The 17402-nt window shown below is 46.0% G+C and overlaps 1 protein-coding gene across 1 annotated transcript in view; it reads right to left on the bottom strand.

Annotated features, from left to right (window-relative positions):
* Positions 1-17402, bottom strand: part of rmp24 (ribonuclease MRP subunit p24) — a 62185-nt gene that overhangs the window by 41294 nt on the left and 3489 nt on the right. Inside the window, exons 2-4 of the mRNA XM_078414424.1 lie at positions 17288-17385; positions 10245-10267; positions 8095-8294 (exon numbers count right to left, since the gene is read on the bottom strand). Coding sequence (XP_078270550.1) covers positions 8095-8294; positions 10245-10267; positions 17288-17373 — 309 coding nt within the window. The 5' untranslated portion in view covers positions 17374-17385. The remainder of the gene's footprint in view (positions 1-8094; positions 8295-10244; positions 10268-17287; positions 17386-17402) is intronic.

Here is a 17402-nt window from a genome sequence, read left to right as displayed (position 1 = left end):
TGGAGTTTAGAAGGATGAGAGGGGATCTTATAGAAACATATAAAATTATGAAAGGACTGGACACACTAGATGCATGCAGCGTAGGTTTACTAGGTTAATTCCCGGAATGGCGGGACTGTGATATGTTGAAAGACTGGAGCGACTAGGCTTGTATACACTGGAATTTAGAAGGATGAGAGGGGATCTTATCGAAACGTATAAGATTATTAAGGGGTTGGACACGTTAGAGCCAGGAAACATGTTCCCAATGTTGGGGAGTCCAGAACCAGGGGCCACAGTCTTAGAATAAAAGGGAGGCCATTTAAAACTGAGGTGAGAAGAAATTTTTTCACCCAGAGAGTTGTGAATTTGTGGAATTCTCTGCCACAGAGGGCAGTGGAAACCAAATCACTGGATGGATTTAAGAAAGAGTTAGATAGAGCTCTAGGGGCTAGTGGAATCAAGGGATATGGGGAGAAGGCAGGCACGGGTTATTGACTGGGGACGATCAGCCCAGACCCTTCTTCAGAATTAGAGTCAGGGGAGAGGGAGACTAGAGGTACAGAAGGGTAAGGTGTGAAAATGACAGATCAAAGCAGAAGTTGATCGAGGAAATGGAGAATGGTTCATTGTTTTCCTGATTGTATGCTTCGGTGTCACCTTTTTCTCACTAACAATGAGCCATTTCCTTAATCATTGCCTGCTTTGATCTATCGTTTTCCCACCTTACTCTTCCATATCTCTAGTCTCCCTCTCCCCTGACTGTGTCTGAAGAAGGGTCTCGACCCAAAACGCCAACTATTCCTTCTCTCCAGAGATTTTGCCTGTCCCACTGAGTTACTCCAGCACTTTGTGTCTATTTTCAATATAGTGTTCTCCAACATGTTCCCTACAAAATGTCATATTTTTCTGATGCCAACTTGAGAAATAAAAACCCTAATCAAAAGCAGGTTACATTCAAGTCCTCTGAAGATATTAGACACATTTTTTTAAAAAAATTCTTTGACGTTTAGACTACAGGATTAAAAATTACAGAGGAAATCAGGGCATCCAAATGAACACAACTATTTTTGTTCATATGGATACCCTAATTTCCCGATTACAGAGAAAACCAGGGCATTCACATGAATAGTTTTGTTGTTCAGAGTCCTTGAATTATTTTTGATGTTAAAAATCAATGTGACCAAGTATGCCACTTGATGCACACAATGGCACACGTGGCTGCATCGACAAAATGAAGCGCAGAGACCTGGATTCTGCAACCGTTCCCTAATCCATCATCCCCGAGGAGCGACACAGGTTCGATCCTGACCTCGGGTGCTGTATCCCACACACAATCTTTTACCAAAATCAATTAACGTAGACAATAGGTGCAGGAGGAGGCCATTCGGCCCTTCGAGCCAGCACCGCCATTCAATGTGATCATGGCTGATCATTCTCAATCAGTACCCCGTTCCTGCCTTCTCCCCGTACCCCCTGACTCCGCTATCCTCAAGAGCTGTATCTAGCTCTCTCTTGAATGTATTCAGAGAATTGGCCTCCACTGCCTTTTGAGGCAGAGAATTCCACAGATTCACAACTCTCTGACTGAAAAAGTTTTTCCTCATCTCAGTTCTAAATGGCCTACCCCTTATTCTTAAACTGTGGCCCCTTGTTCTGGACTCCCCCAACATTGGGAACATGTTTCCTGGCTCTAACGTGTCCAACCCCTTAATAATCTTATACGTTTCGATAAGATCCCCTCTCATCCTTCTAAATTCCAGTGTATACAAGCCTAGTCGCTCCAGTCTTTCAACATATGACAGTCCCGCCATTCCGGGAATTAACCTAGTAAACCTACGCTGCACGCCCTCAAACCTGTACATCTTTGGAGTGAGGAAGGAAACTGAAGCACCTGGAGAAAACCCACACGGTCACACAGAGAACGTACAAACTCCATAGAGACAGCACCCGTAGTCAGGATCGAACCCCTGTTGCTGGCACTTGGAGGCAGCATCTCTACCACTGCGCCATTGTGACACCCAAATACTGACTCTGTTTCTCATTCCACTGGTACGGTCTGCCCTGCAGACTTCTTCCATGTTTTTGTTTTAGAATTCCTAAGTCTGGCGTGTAAAGCAACAACTCTAAGGCTGCGCCACTGTGTCGCCCCGGCTTCATTTGCACCAAACATTAATCCTGTTATCCAGTATCTGCAGTGGGCACGGCTTGACTGTGACCATGTATAGTCCTTCTTTACAACTTTAGATAGTTCCTCTGTCCCTCTCTTCCCCTCCCCCTTCCCAGATCTCCCTCTATCTTCCTGTCTCCACCTATATCCTTCCTTTGTCCCGCCCCCCTGACTCTCAGTCTGAAGAAGGGTCTCGACCCGAAACGTCACCCCATTCCTTCTCTCCCGAGATGCTGCCTGACCTGCTGAGTTACTCCAGCATTTTGTGAATAAATACCTTCGATTTGTACCAGCATCTGCAGTTATTTTCTTACACTTCCCCTGCACCTTGGTACACGTGACAATAAACTAAACAAAAATCAAAATTTGCTGGATAACCTTCAAATCCAACCTAAACCAATTTAAATGCAAATATCTCAAGTTGCCGATTCCAACCTACAGAATTTGTGTTGCAATATTCAGAATATGGAGTGAATAATTAATACAGGAGGATAATAGAACTGAGTCATTATGTGATGGATTGCCAAGGGTTATTAATGGAGCAGTGCTGACAACCTGCTCGTAAGTACATGCTTGTGGCAATTGAAAAATACACAATTTTTGTAAGTACCAATTAATTCGAGGATTATGCAGCGAGAATGAAAACACAAAGCGGAATGGCAGAATCCGCTGTTAAATGACAATGGCTCATGCTCATCAGTGATAGGAGCAGAATTAGTCCATTCGGCCCAACAAGTCTTCTCCGCCATTCAATCATGACTGATCTATCTTTCCCTCCTAACCCCGTTCTCCTGCCTTCTCCACATAACCCCTGACACCCGTAGTAATCAAGAATCTATCTGTCTCTGCCTTAAAAATATCCATTGACCTGGCCTCCATAGCCTTCGGTGGCAATAATGAATTCCACAGATTCACCACCCTCTTGACTAAAGAAATTCCTCCTCGTCTCCTTCCGAAAGGAATGTCCTTTAATTCTGAGGCTATGACCTCTAGACATAGCCACTCCTACTTGTCCCTCATAAGTGATAGGGGCAGAATAAGACCATTCGGCCCATCAGGTCTACTCCGCCATTCAATCATGGCTGATCTATCTCTCCCTCCTAACCCCATTCCTCCCTCCAATTCTCCCACCAGTGGAAGCATCTTCTCCACATCCACTCTATCCATGCCTTGCACTATTCGTCTTTCACAATTGCTCTGAGTCGAACTACTGGCTCACATTTACATCGTATAAATTCCATTAATTCCAGGACCTCTATACATGCACAAAGGCTTGAGTCTTAGAATTGTGGCATAACAGTTTCAGAGAACAGTCCAATATCCGCAATGAGGTCGAATAGAAAATCAGGACTGCACCCTAACTTATGGTAATAGAGGGGAAGAAACTATCGTTTAGTTTAGAGATACAGTGCGGAAACAGGCCCTTCGGGTCTGCGTCCATCAGCAATCCCCGCACACCGACACTATCCTACACACACCAGGGACAATTTACAATTATACCACGTCAATTAATCTACTAAACTGTACGCCTTCGGAGTGTGGGAGGAAACCAGAGATCCTGGAGAAAACCTACGGAGGTCACGGGGAGAATGTACAAACTCCGGACAAACAGCACCCAGAGTCAGGATGGAACACGGGTGTCTGGCACTGTAAGGCACCAACTCTAGTGCTGCACCACTGTGTCGCCCAAACTGTTCCCCAGTCTGGTAGCACGCACTTTCAAGCCTCTATGTCTTCTGCCAGGTGGGAGCGTGGCAGAAGAGGAATGATCATTGTGGGAAAAGGTCCTTGAATACTTTAGCTGTTTTTCCATAGAGCAGTATAACACAGGAACGGCCCCTTCGGCCCACAACGTTTGTGCCGAACATGATGTCTAGCTGAATATGATCCATGTCCCTCTAATCCTTGCACTCCCATGTGCCTGTTCAAAAGCCTCTTAAATGCCATATCGTATCTGCCCCTGTCGCCACCGGTACCAATGCATTCCAGGCCCCCACCACTCTCCGTGTAATAAAACTTCCCCTGCACATCCCCATTAACTTTTCCTCTTCTCACTTTATAGCTATGCCCTCTAGTGTTGGAACCTGGGAAAACAAAAATTCTGACTGTCTTCCCTCTGCCTCCCATGATTATATACTTCTATCGTCTCCCCTCAACTATTCCGTATTTCCCCGAGGTGTCCAGGCCGTGTCGCCGAGAACCAAGGGGGACCCTGCGTGAGGGGGAAGACAATAGACAATAGGTGCAGGAGGAGGCCATTCGGCCCTTCGAGCCAGCATCGCCATTCAATGTGATCATGGCTGATCATTCACAATCAGTACCCCGTTCCTGCCTTCTCCCCATACCCCCTGACTCCGCTATCCTTAAGAGCTCTATCTAGCTCTCTCTTGAATGCATTCAGAGAATTGGCCTCCACTGCCTTCTGAGGCAGAGAATTCCACAGATTCACAACTCTCTGACTGACAGCTTGTTCCATATACCCACCACCCTCTGTGTGAAAAAGTTACCTACGGATTCCTATAACATCTTTTCCCCTTCACCTTGAACCTATGTCCTCTGGTCCTTGATTCTCCTACTCTGGGTAAAAGACTCTGTGCATCTACCCAATCTATTCCTCTCATGATTTTGTATACCTCTATAAGATCTCCCCTCACCATCCTGCGCTCCATGGAATAGAGACCTAACCTACTCAACCTCTCCCTGTAGCTCACACCCTCTAGTCCTGGCAACATCCTCGTAAATCTTTTCTGAACCCTTTCAAGCTTGGAAGTCTATTTGAAGTTAGACTTCTCTAACTTCAAGTAGCCCTTGTTTTGCCTCCCTTTCCATCCCCTCCCCTTCTCAGTTCTCCCACCAGCCTTACTGTCTCCGACTACATTTTATCTCTGTCCCGCCAACTCCCCTGACATCTGAAGAAGGGTCTCGACCCGAAACGTCACCCATTCCCTCTCTCCAGAGATGATGTCTGCCCCGCTGAGTTGCTCCAGCATTTTGTATCTACCTTCGATTTAAACCAGCATCTGCAGTCTTTCCTACACAAACTGAAATCACAACTCCATAAAGCTTGCGTTTAACTCAATTCCACAGGAAAATCTAAAAAAAAAAATCAGTGCTGCAGAGAAAACAATTTCAGGATATTTGACTCATCGAGTTAGCAATGCGTACAAATACTTGTTTTTTTGGAAGAAAAAGATGTCATCAAATCTGTTACATGCACTAATTTGTGCATTTTGACGTACAAACTGAAATACCTTGCTCTGCAAAGTTCAAACTTAATACGCAAGAACGCACATGGTCTCTTTCCCAGAATAGGGAAATCGAGAAGAGGACAGAGGTTTAAAGTGAGGGGGGGGAAAGATTGAACAGGAACTCGATTGCTTTTTTTTTTAAACACAAAGGGCAGTGTCATAGAGTCATAGTCTCACAGCTTGGAAACAGGCCCCCAGCCCACTTTGCCCACACCAGCCAACATGTCCCAGCTACACTAGTCCCACCTTCCAGCATTTGGTCCATACCCCTCTGAACCTGTCCTATCCACGTATCTGTCCAACTGCTTCTTAAAAGCTGAGATAGTCCGAACCCTCAACTTGTTCCATACATCCACCACCCTTGTATGAAAAAGTTCCCCCTCAGATTCCTATTAGATCTTTTCCCCTTCACCTTAAACCTATGTCCTCTGGTCCTCAATTCACCCACTCTGGGCAAGAGACTCTATGCATCTACCCGAACTAATCCTCTCATGATTTTATACACCTTTAATTGCAGCAGATTGTGGATGCAGCTCAGATCATCACACAAACCAAACTCTCTTCCATTGACTCCATTTATACCAAGCGCTGCCTCGGCAAGGCCAGCAGCATAGAGGCATAGAGAGATGCAGTGTGGAAACAGGCCCTTCGTACCACACCGCCGAACATGACCAGCTACACTAGATCCACCTGCCTGTGCTTGGTCCATATCCCTCCAAACCTGTCCTATCCATGTACCTGTCTAACTGTTTCTTAAATGTTGGGATAGTCCCAGCCTCAACTACCTTCTCTGGCAACTTGTTCCATACACCCCACCACCCTCTGCGTGAAAAAGTTACCCCTCAGGTTCCTACTAAATCTTTTCCCTATTCACCTTAAAGCTATTTGTGCAATTTATATTTTTGTGCAGTGAAGTACAACATATTGATTTGCTGCAGTGCTTTGCTTATTTTTTTTTTAGTTTAGAGTTGGCGGTGGGGCCTCGCGGTTGATTAGCGTGAGGGGGGAGGGGAAGACAATGGGGACCCAGCGTGGGGGAACCACCGTGAAGAACAATGGGGACCTGACGTGGGGGGGGGGGGGGGGAAACCGCTGTGAGGGACGGTGGGAGAACAAAGGGGGACCCAGTGTTGGGGAGGGGAGCATTCTAGTTCAAAATCCTATGCCCAGGGGATAAGTCTGTGTTTGTTCGTTTGTTTGTACATTTGTTCCAGTGAAGGTGCTGTGCACATGGCAGCCAGCCAAAATGTTGCTTGTCTTTTTTTTGTTTGTTTTCACTTTTAATTTCAAGTTTTTGTGTTCCTTGTGTGTTGTGACTGTCGGCAGGCCAATTTCCCTCAGGGGATGAGTAAAGTTTTATCGTATTGTATCATTTCCCACTGTTATTAGGCAACTGAACCATCCTATCAACAACTAAGGAGCAGTGCTGAACTACTATCTACCTCATTGGTGACCCTCGGGCTATCTTTGATCGGACTTTACCTTGCACTAAACGTTATTCCCTTACCCATGTATCTATACACTGTGAATGGATCGAATGTAATCATGTATTGTCTTTCCGCTGACTGGATGGCGGCGCTGCCATAGCAGCTGCGGCTTACCTGCGGTCCATTTGTCTTTGTGTTTTTGTTGTTTTTTTGTCTTAATTGTAGTTGTGATGTCGTGTTTTTGTGTTTGTGTACTATGTGGGGGGGAGGGGGGGAACTGTAAAATTGTAAATATGTGTCCCTTCCGAACGGAGACCCGACCTTTGTTTTCTGGGTGGTGTCTCCGTTCCTGCTGCGGCCTACCATCGGCCCAACTCCTGGAACTGGCGGCCTCCAGGGCTCCGGTTCGCAGAGCCCGCGGATCGGACTTACCATCAGCGGAGCCGGCCGTCTTCGGAGGCTGCGGGAGCAGCTGCGACTCGCCTTAGGCTCGGGCCGCGTGGATGCCAACATCGGGAGCTCCGGCAGCGGCAGCGTGTTCGCCCGCCCCGGATCGCGGGGCTTGGGTCGCGGACATTTCACCGTCCGGCGCGGCCTAAGATAGGCCGCGGGATATTTCTCTGCTGGGCGGGGGCTTCAATGTCGGGAGCCACGACCGCCCCGACGTGCAGCAACAGCGGCAGCAGCAGCGTGTTTGCCCGCCCCGGATCGGACTTATCATCGGCGGAGCTGGCCGTCTTCGGAGGCTGCGGGAGCGGCTGCCACTCGCCTTAGGCTCGGCCCGCTGCGGACCGTCCGGCGCGGCCTGCAACCACAACAACCTGACCGCGGGAGAGGACAGCAGGAGAAGGGAAAAGACATTGTGGCCTTCCATCACAGTGAGGAGAGGACTGGAGGAGGAGACTCACTGTGATGGATGTTTTCTTGATGGATGTTTCTTTTGTGTGTTTTGGGGGTTGTGTAATTTTAATGCCTATTTTGATGCTTTTGTTGTTGGACTGTGGGTGACTGAATTTCGTCCAATTTGGATGACAATAAAGCTATCTTGAGTCTTGAATCTTGGATAGCACGCCACAAAGCTTTTCACTGTACCTCGGCACACGTGACAATAAACTACACTGAACAGTATTTTGTGTATTTTGACATACGATCTAAGTTGCCAGCATTTGAAAATACCCTGCTCAGCAATGTTGAAACATAATATGCAAGAAGAAAAATAACAAGATTTGGACATACATTAATACTTTGACAAGATTGTCACAAACCTCACCAGTTTATTTGGAGACTTCCAGTATTTCCACAGTTTTCGTTGCTGTTTGAGGTTCAGTTTCCAGTTGGCTGCCTGATGTTGCAGTAGCTTTTTTATTTGCGGTGTCATCTTTCTCCTGGGTTTTAGCCGCACCCGATGGTTTCCGGGACGAAGGAACTGGAAGCAGTGCTTACACACTCCACTCGATTTATTTTTCCCATCTGCAAGGTAAATAAGTGATAGATGCTGGTGATAACGTGGAAGCTGCAGCGGAGGTAACGTTTGAAGTAAGGATTCCCCACTGTACCGCCACCTCTCTCATACCAGTGTCTGCCGCTTGTTGGGACTACTGGCTGATAACAAATGGGCGGCCCCCTGATCATGTCCCTGGCCACCCAACCCAACAAGATTCTTGGAATTAATATCTTCACCTCAACCTCGATCCCCCGTTTGTACCTTTGGAGACATCCACACATATGTCAACTTGATAGGTTTCCAGTTAAATTCATGTTCATAAGATAGGGGCAGAATAAGGCCTTTCAGCCCGTCAAGTCTACTCCACCATTCAATTATGGTTGATTTATCTCCCCCTCCTAACCCCATTCTCCTGCCTTCTCCCCATAGGAAAATGGACAAGGGAGAGCCAGTGGATGCAGTGTACCTGGACTTTCAGAAAGCCTTTGATAAGGTCCCACATAGGAGATTAGTGGGCAAGATTAGAGCACATGGTATTGGGGGTAGGGTGCTGACATGGATACAAAATTGGTTGGCAGACAGGAAACAAAGAGTAGGGATTAACGGGTCCCTTTCAGAATGGCAGGCAGTGACTAGTGGGGTACCGCAAGGCTCGGTGCTGCGACCACAGCTATTTACAATATACATTAATGACTTAGAATGATGAAGGGATTAAAAGTAACATTAGCAAATTTGCAGATGACACAAAGCTGGGTGGCAGTGTGAACTGTGAGGTAGATGCTATGAGGTTGCAGGGTGACTTGGACAGGTTGTGTGAGTGGGCAGATGCATGACAGATGCAGTTTAATGTGGATAAATGTGAGGTTATCCACTTTGGTGTTAAGAACAGAAAGGCAGATTATTATCTGAATAGTGTCAAGTTAGGAAATGGGGAAGTACAAAGAGATCTGGGTGTCCTTGATCATCAGTCACTTAAAGTTAGCATGCAGGTTCAGCAGGCAGTGAAGAAAGCCTTTGGAATGTTGGCCTTCATAACAAGAGGAGTTGAGTACGGCAGCAAAGAGGTCCTTCTGCAGTTGTACAGGGCCCTAGTGAGACCGCACCTGGAGTACTGTGTGCAGTTTTGGTCTCCAAATTTGAGGAAGGACATTCTTGCCAATTGAGGGAGTGCAGTGTAGGTTCACTAGGTTAATTCCCGGAATGGCGGGACTGTCGTATGTTGAAAGACTGGAGCGACCAGGCTTGTTTACACTGGAATTTAGAAGGATGAGAGGGGATCTTATTGAAACATAAGATTATTAAAGGATTGGAAACGTTAGAGGCAGGAAACATGTTCCGAATGTTGGGGGAGTCCAGAACCAGGGGCCACAGTTTAGGAATAACGGGTAGGCCATTTAGAACTGAGATGAGGAAAAACCTTTTCTGTCAGAGAGTGGTGAATCTGTGGAATTCTCTGCCTCAGAAGGCAGTGGAGGCCAATTCTCTGAATGCATTCAAGAGAGAGCTAGGTAGAGCTCGAGGAGAGCGGAGTCAGGGGGTATGGGGAGAAGGCAGGAACGGGGTACTGATTGTGAATGATCAGCCATGATCACATTGAATGGTGGTGCTGGCTCGAAGGGCCAAATGGCCTCCTCCTGCACCTATTGTCTATTGTCATAACCCCTGGCACCCATACTAATCAAGAATCTACCTATCTCTGCCTTAAAAATATTAATTGACTTGGCCTTCACAGCCTTCTGTGGCAATGAATTCCACAGATTCACCACCTTCTGACTAAAGACCAGGGTGGTGGGTGTATGGAACGAGCTGCCGGAGGAGGTAGTTGAGGCAGGTACTGTTGCAACATTTAAGAAACATTTAGACAGGTACATGGATAGGACAGGTTTAGAGGGATATGGGCCAAAGACTAACAAACAAAATAGCCCAAAACTGTGCTCAAGACTAATTAATGCAGCAGTGCAGTGTTTTATACTGACCTGCTATAGAATTGTGTGTCCATCTACAAAAAAAAGAAATAAAAAACAATCAAAGATTATGTAAGCTAACACATTTTAAAACTACAGTACACAGAAAATGGTGTCATGATAATTACACTATTAAATCATGAAGAAATCACTAAAATTCAAACATCTAATTCAAAAACACCGACAGAGGGCGGTGAGTGCCTGGAACACACTGTCAATGTTGGTGGTGGAGGCAGATACGATAGTTTAGTTTAGTTTATTATCCTCACATGTACCGAGGTTAGAACGGAGATGAGGCAAAACTTCATCAGTCAGAGAGTTGTGAATCTGTGGAATTCTCTGCCTCAGAAGGCGGTGGAGGCCAATTCTCTGAATGCATTCAAGAGAGAGCTAGATAGAGCTCTTAAGGATAGCGGAGTCAGGGGGCATGGGGAGAGGGCAGAACAAGTGCTTATGTATAGCGATATTTGTTCTGAACTGTATATAAAAATGAATTTCACTCTACCTTTACAGTCTTTACCAAAGCCAATTAACCGACAAAAACTACATGTCCATGGAGTGCGGGACGAAACCAGAGCGCCCGGGGTAATCCCACGAGGTCATGTGGAGAACGTACAAACTCCGCACAGACAGCAGCCACAGTCAGGATCCCCTCTTATCCTTCTAAATTCCAGTGAATATATTATTTCATCATATGTCAGTCCCACCGTCCTGAGAATTAACCTGGTGAACCTACGCTGCACTCCCTCAATAGCAAGATTGTCCTTCCTCATATTAGGACACCTAAACTGCACACAGTGCTCCAGGTGTGGTCTCACCAGGGCTATGTTCAACTGCAGTAAGACCTCCTTGTTCCTATACTCTCGCTATGAACGCCAACATGCCATTTGCTTTCTTCACTGCCTGCTGTACCTGCATGCTTAATTAGCAGGCAAATAGTTGCCTGGGTTGGGCGCCATCTTGGTTTATGGTTCATGGCATAGGCAAGGAACGGAGGGGTAGGGATCACGTGCTAGCAGAGGAGATTAGATTTACGAGGATGTTGCCAGTAGAGGGTGTGAGCTGTAGGGAGAGGTTGAGCAGGCTGGGTCTCTATTCCATGGAGCGTAGGAGGATGAGGGGTGATCCTATAGAGGTGTACAAAATCATGAGAGGAATAGATCGGGTAGATGCTCAGTGTCTTTTACCCAGAGTAGGGGAATCGAGGACCAGAGGACATACTTTCAAAGTGAAGGGGAAAAGATTTAATAGGAATCCGAGGGGTAACCTTTTCACACAAAGGGTGGTGGGTGTATTGAACAAGCTGCCAGAGGTGGTTGAGGCTGGGACTATCCCATCGTTTAAGTAGTTGAGTCAGGGACTATCGTAATGTTTAAGAAACAGTTAGATAGGTACATGGATAGGACAGGTTTGGAGGGATATGGATCAAGCGCATGCAAGCGGGACTAGTGTAGATGGGACACTATTGGCCGGTGTGGGCAAGTTGGGCCTGTTTCCATACTGCATCACTCTATGACTATGACCTGGTAACAAGTTCAACACGAACATTGGGGGCCGAAGAGTTTGTAGGCAGGTGGGACATAATTATGAGCATTTCTAGCACTATAATACTCGAGAAGTGAAGGAGAAGCTATTTTCTCTTTCAACACCTCACACTGCCTTGGCAAGGCCAGCAGCATAATCAGGCAAGAGGTATAGAAGTGTGAAAACACACACTTCCTGGTTCAGGGACAGTTTCTTCCCAGCTGTATTCGGGCAACTCATCCATCCCATCAACAACTAGAGAGTTATGGGAGCTTGTTTGGGAAGGAGTTGCAGATGCTGATTTACACTGAAGCTAGACACAAAAAGTTGGAGTAACTCAGTGGGTCGGACAGCTTCTCGGGAGAAAAGGAATGTGACGTTTCTGGTCGAGACCCTTTTTCAGTCCGAGAGTCAGGGGAAAGGGAAACGAGTGATATTAGCAGTGATGTAGAGAGATATAGAACAAATGAATGAAAGATATGCAAAAAAGTAACAATGATAAAGGAAACAGGCCATTGTTAGCTGTGGGCTCAGTGAAAAGGGGTTACAGACAATGAAACTCACCAGGACATCAGCAAAACTAGTACCACAACTAGGGTGGGGGGAGAGACAGAGAGGGGATGCAAGGGTTGCTTGAAGTTAGAGAAATCAATATTCATACCACTGAGTTATACGCTGCCCAAGCAAAATATGAGGTGCTGTTCCTCCCATTTGCGTTGGACCTCACTCTTGACAATGGAGGAGGCCCAGGATAGAAAGGTCAGTGTTGGAATGGGAAGGGGAGTTAAAGTGTTTGACACCCAGGAGATCGGGTAGGACCAGGCGGACAGAGCGAAGGTTTTCAGTTAAACCATCCCTCCCCCCACCCTAGAATCGCTGTCGTCCAGGTGAGTCTCATTGTTTGTAACTAGTTTTCACCCAGCCCACAGCTAACAATGGACTGTTTCCTTTATCGTCATTATTTTTCTACATATCTTTCATTCATTTGTTCTATATCTCTGTATATCACCGTCTATATCTCTTGTTTCCCTTTCCCCTAACCCTCAGTCTGAAGAAGGGGCTCAACCCGAAACATCACCTATTCCTTTTCTCCAGAGATGCTAGATGACCCGCTATGTTACTCCAGCTTTTTATCATGCACTAAACGTTATTCGTCTTTATCCTGTATCTGTACACTCTGGATGGCTTGATTGTAATCATGTATAGTTTATAAATTATAGGAGCAGAATTCGGCCCATCGAGTCTACTCCACCATTCAATCATGGCTGATCTATCTTTCCCTCTCAATCCCATTCTCCTTGCTTCTCCCCGTAACCCCTGACACCGTTATTAATCAAGAATCTATCAATCTAAAAATATTAATAGACGGCCTCCACAGCCTTCTGTGGCAAAGAATACCACAGATTCTCCACCCTCTGACGAACAAAATTGTTCCTTTATTATTTAACAACAAAATTATTTCGAACAAAATAAATAGTTTTAAATAGTCTTTTCGCTGACTGGTAAGCACACAACAAAAAGCTTTTATCTGTACCTCAGTACACGTGACAATAAACTAATCTAACCATGAATCAGAATAGGAACATCATTTGTTTCTCTTTCCTCAGGGTGATTTAGAGGTTTGCAATTTCTTTAATATCCAGAACAAATATAAATGGTAATATTTCTTTGAAAATCAATCAGAACTGACACACAAATAAGCAGACAGTTCATCCAGAACTAAAATCCACGCTAATGCTATACAATCCCCTTCAAGTCAGATGAAAAAGAAAGCTATTTTCTCTTTCAACAAAGCCTCTTACATGATGGCATAATGAAGCAGATGTTTATAAAGGATTGCAGCGAAACACATTAGAACTGCGTTCTCTTGCGGCACGGTGGCACAGCAGTAGAGTTGCTGCCTTACAGCGCCAGAGTTGCTGCCTTACAGCGCCAGACACCCGGGTTCAATCCTCACTAAGGGTGCTAACTGTGCTCAGTTTGTACATTCTCCCCGTGACCGCGTGGGTTTTCCCCGGGTGCTCCGGTTTCCTCCCACATTCCCCAAAGACGTACAGGTTTGTAGGTTAATTGGCTTGGTATCATTGTAAATTGTCCCGTGTGCGTGTAGGGTAGTGTTAGTGTGCGGGGATCGCTGGTTTGCACGGACTCAGTGGGCCTGCTTCAGCGCTGTATCTCTAAACTAAACTGCTGCAAAAGACAATATAAGATCATAAGTGATAGGAGTAGAATTAGGCCATTCGACCCATCGAGTCTATCCCGCCATTCAATCATGGCTGATCCATCTCTACCTCCTAACCTCATTCTCCTGTCTTCTCCCCTTAACCTCCGACACCCGTATCTTAACGAATCCGGAAAAATCCCCTCCCAGTTCACATGCATACGTGATCATCATTTTGATGGAAATCACAAAATGCAGAGGTTTCCGAGCATGATCCCAGGGGCTCGGCCTGACCGAGCATGATCTCAGGGATGATTGGGTTAACCTACGAGGAGCGTTTGATGGCGCTGGGACTGTACTTCCTGGAGTTTAGAAGGATTAAGGGGATCTTAAACTAGATAGAGCTCTTAAGGATAGCGGAGTCAGGGGGTATGGGGAGAAGGCAGGAACAGGGTACTGATTGAGAATGATCAGCCATGATCACATTGAATGGCGGTGCTGGCTCAAAGGGCCGAATGGCCTACTCCTGCACTTATTGTCTATTGTCCATCTCAGTTAGAATATTGAGAGCAGTTTTGGGCCCCACATCTGAGGAGGGATGTGCTGGCATTGGAGAGTCCAAAGAAGGTTTATGAGAATGATCCCGGGGATCATTGAGTTAATGTACGAGGAAGCTACTGGGTAATAAAACGCCTAGATAGAGTGGATGCAGAAAGGATATTTTCAGTAATGGGAGAGTCTAGGACCTGAGGGCACAGCCTCGGAATAAAAGGATGTACCATTAGAATGGAGGAGGAAGAATTTCTTTTGTCAGAGGATAGTGAATCTGTGGAATTCATTGCCGGACACCAGTGGAGGCCAAGTCATTGGGTATTTTTAAAGAGGAGAGTGACAGATTCCTGATCAGTAAGGTTGCCAAAGGTTACAGGGAGAAGGCAAGAGAATGGGGTTGAGAGGGGAAAACTGGATCAGCCGTGGTCGAATGGCGGACCAGAATGGCCTAATTCTGCTCCTTTGTCTAATGATCCTTTGGTTTTAAGCGGCAGCTATTTAGAGTTGAGGTTTCTTGCATGCTTCTTATGTTCCAATGGTAAAGGATTAAAGAGAGAATACAGTGGCAGAAGTAAAGATTTTGTCACGATAGTGATATAAGCACAGAGCAATTACATGTTATATTCATGAGACATACAGCACAAAACCAGGCCCTTCAATCCAACTTGCCCATATTTTACAATAATTATTAGACTTCAGACTTTAGAGATCAGAGTGGAAACAAGCCCTTCGGCCCACCGAGACCGCGCTGGCCAGCGATCACCCCGTACACTAGTTCTATCCTACACACAAGGGATGATTTACCATTTTATCTAAGCCAATTAACCTAGAAACCTGTACGTTTTTGGAGTGTTGGAGAAAACTGGAACACCCAGAAAAAGCCTACGTAGTCACTGGGAGAACGTACAAACTCCGTACAGACAGCACCTGTAATCAAGATTAATCCCAGGTCTCTGACGCTGTGAGGCAGCAACTCTACCGCTGCGCCACCATGCTACTCTCAAATTGGTTCTCTAATCTTTGGAGCAGTTTAAAACATTATGGATAAAGTTTATCATTACTGGTCATTTCGAGGTATAGTCAGAGTCATACAGCATGGAAACAGTCCCTTCAACCCAACTTGCCCATGCCGACCAAGTCTTTCCAGGTGAGGTTCACCTGCACCTCCTCCAACCTCATCTATTGTATCCGCTGCTCTAGATGTCAACGTCTTTCCATCGGCGAAACCAAACGCAGGCTCGGCAATCATTTCGCTTAACACCTCCGCTCAGTCCACCTTAACCAACCTGATCTCCCGGTAGCTAAGCACTTCAACTCCCCCTCCCACTCCCAGTCTGACCTTTCTGTCATGGGCCTCCTCCAGTGTCATAGTGAGGCCCACCAGAAATTGGAGGAACAGCACCTCATATTTCGCTTGGGTAGCTTGCAACCCAGCGGTATGAACACTGACTTCTCCAACTTTAGATAGTTCCTCTGTCCCTCTCTTCTCCCTCCCCCCCTCCCCTTCCCAGTTCTCCCTCTATCTTCCTGTCTCCACCTATATCCTTCCTTTGTCCCGCCCCCCTGACATCAGTCTGAAGAAGGGTCTCGACCCGAAACGTCACCCATTCCTTCTCTCCTGAGATGCTGCCTGACATGCTGAGTTACTCCAGCATTTTGTGAATAAATACCTTTGATTTGTACCAGCATCTGCAGTTATTTTCATACACTAAGATACCCATCTAGGCTAGGTCCACCTGCCTGCTTCTGGCCCATACCCCTCTAAACTATTCCTATCCATGTACCAGTCCACATGTCTACTAAATGTTGTTATAGAACCTGCCTCAACTACCTCATCTGGCAGCTCGTTCCATATAGAGTATTGTATTCAGATTCGGGCATCCTGTTATAGGAAAGATGATGGCAAGCTGGAAAGGATGCAGAGAAGATTTACGAGGATGTTGCCAGGACTCGAGGGCCTGAGCTATAGGGAAAGATTGAGCAGGCTGGGCACAAAATGCTGGAGTCACTCAGCGGGACAGGCAGCATCTCTGGAGAGAAGGAATGGGTGACGTTTCGGTTGAGACCTTTCCTCAGACTGAGTCCCACTGAGTTACCTTAGCATTTTGTGTCTACCTTCAATTTAAACCAGCATCTGCAGTTCTTTCCTACACCTTGAGCAGGCTAGGATTCTATTCCTTGGAGCGCAGGAGGATGAGGGATGATCTTAGAGAGGTGTACAAAATCATGAGAGAAATAGATCGATTAAAAATGTGGTTACCCTTGCCCAGAGTAAGGAAATCGAGAACCAGGGGACATAGGTTTAAGGTGATGGGGGAAATATTGAATGGGAACCTGAAGAATAACTTTTTTTTTTATGCGATGGTTGATGGGCATAAGGAATCGTACTTGTACCTACCAGAGGAGGTAGTTGAGACAAGTACTGTCAAAACATTTAAGAAACATTTGGACGGATGATAGGTTAGAGGGATATAGGCTAAATGCAGGCAGGTGGGACTAGTGTAGATGGGACATGTTGGTCAGTGTGTGCAAGCTGGGCCGAAGGTCCAGTTTCCACACTGCATGGCTCCATATCTGGCAGTCTTTATGTGAAAATGTTGTCCCCTCAGGTTTAAACTGAATCATACCAGGTATTAAACCTTTCCCCTCTTGGGAAAAGAGATGTGCATTTATGTACACAATGCATCCATCTGCAAGTTGGGTAGTTACTGATGTATCTCTCTGATGCTGCAATTTCCTAGCACATATTTCTTCCCCCACATTTCACAAGATAAACAGTAGTGGGAAAAGCAGCTGATTTAAATCAAGCTTTACTTACAAGAGGAAGCTTGCGACTGCTGGGCAGGTTTCCTTCAGATGAAAAGCCGAGTTCCTGAGAAATTGCAGCCTTTTCAAATTATCCATTATCAGAAGGAGCTGGAAATTGAGAAGTA

Source organism: Rhinoraja longicauda, chromosome 2 (assembly GCF_053455715.1).
Source record: "Rhinoraja longicauda isolate Sanriku21f chromosome 2, sRhiLon1.1, whole genome shotgun sequence".
In the NCBI taxonomy this organism is placed as follows: domain Eukaryota; kingdom Metazoa; phylum Chordata; class Chondrichthyes; order Rajiformes; family Arhynchobatidae; genus Rhinoraja; species Rhinoraja longicauda.
Note: the sequence above shows the minus strand (reverse complement) of the source record. Positions and strands in the feature narration are given on the sequence as shown.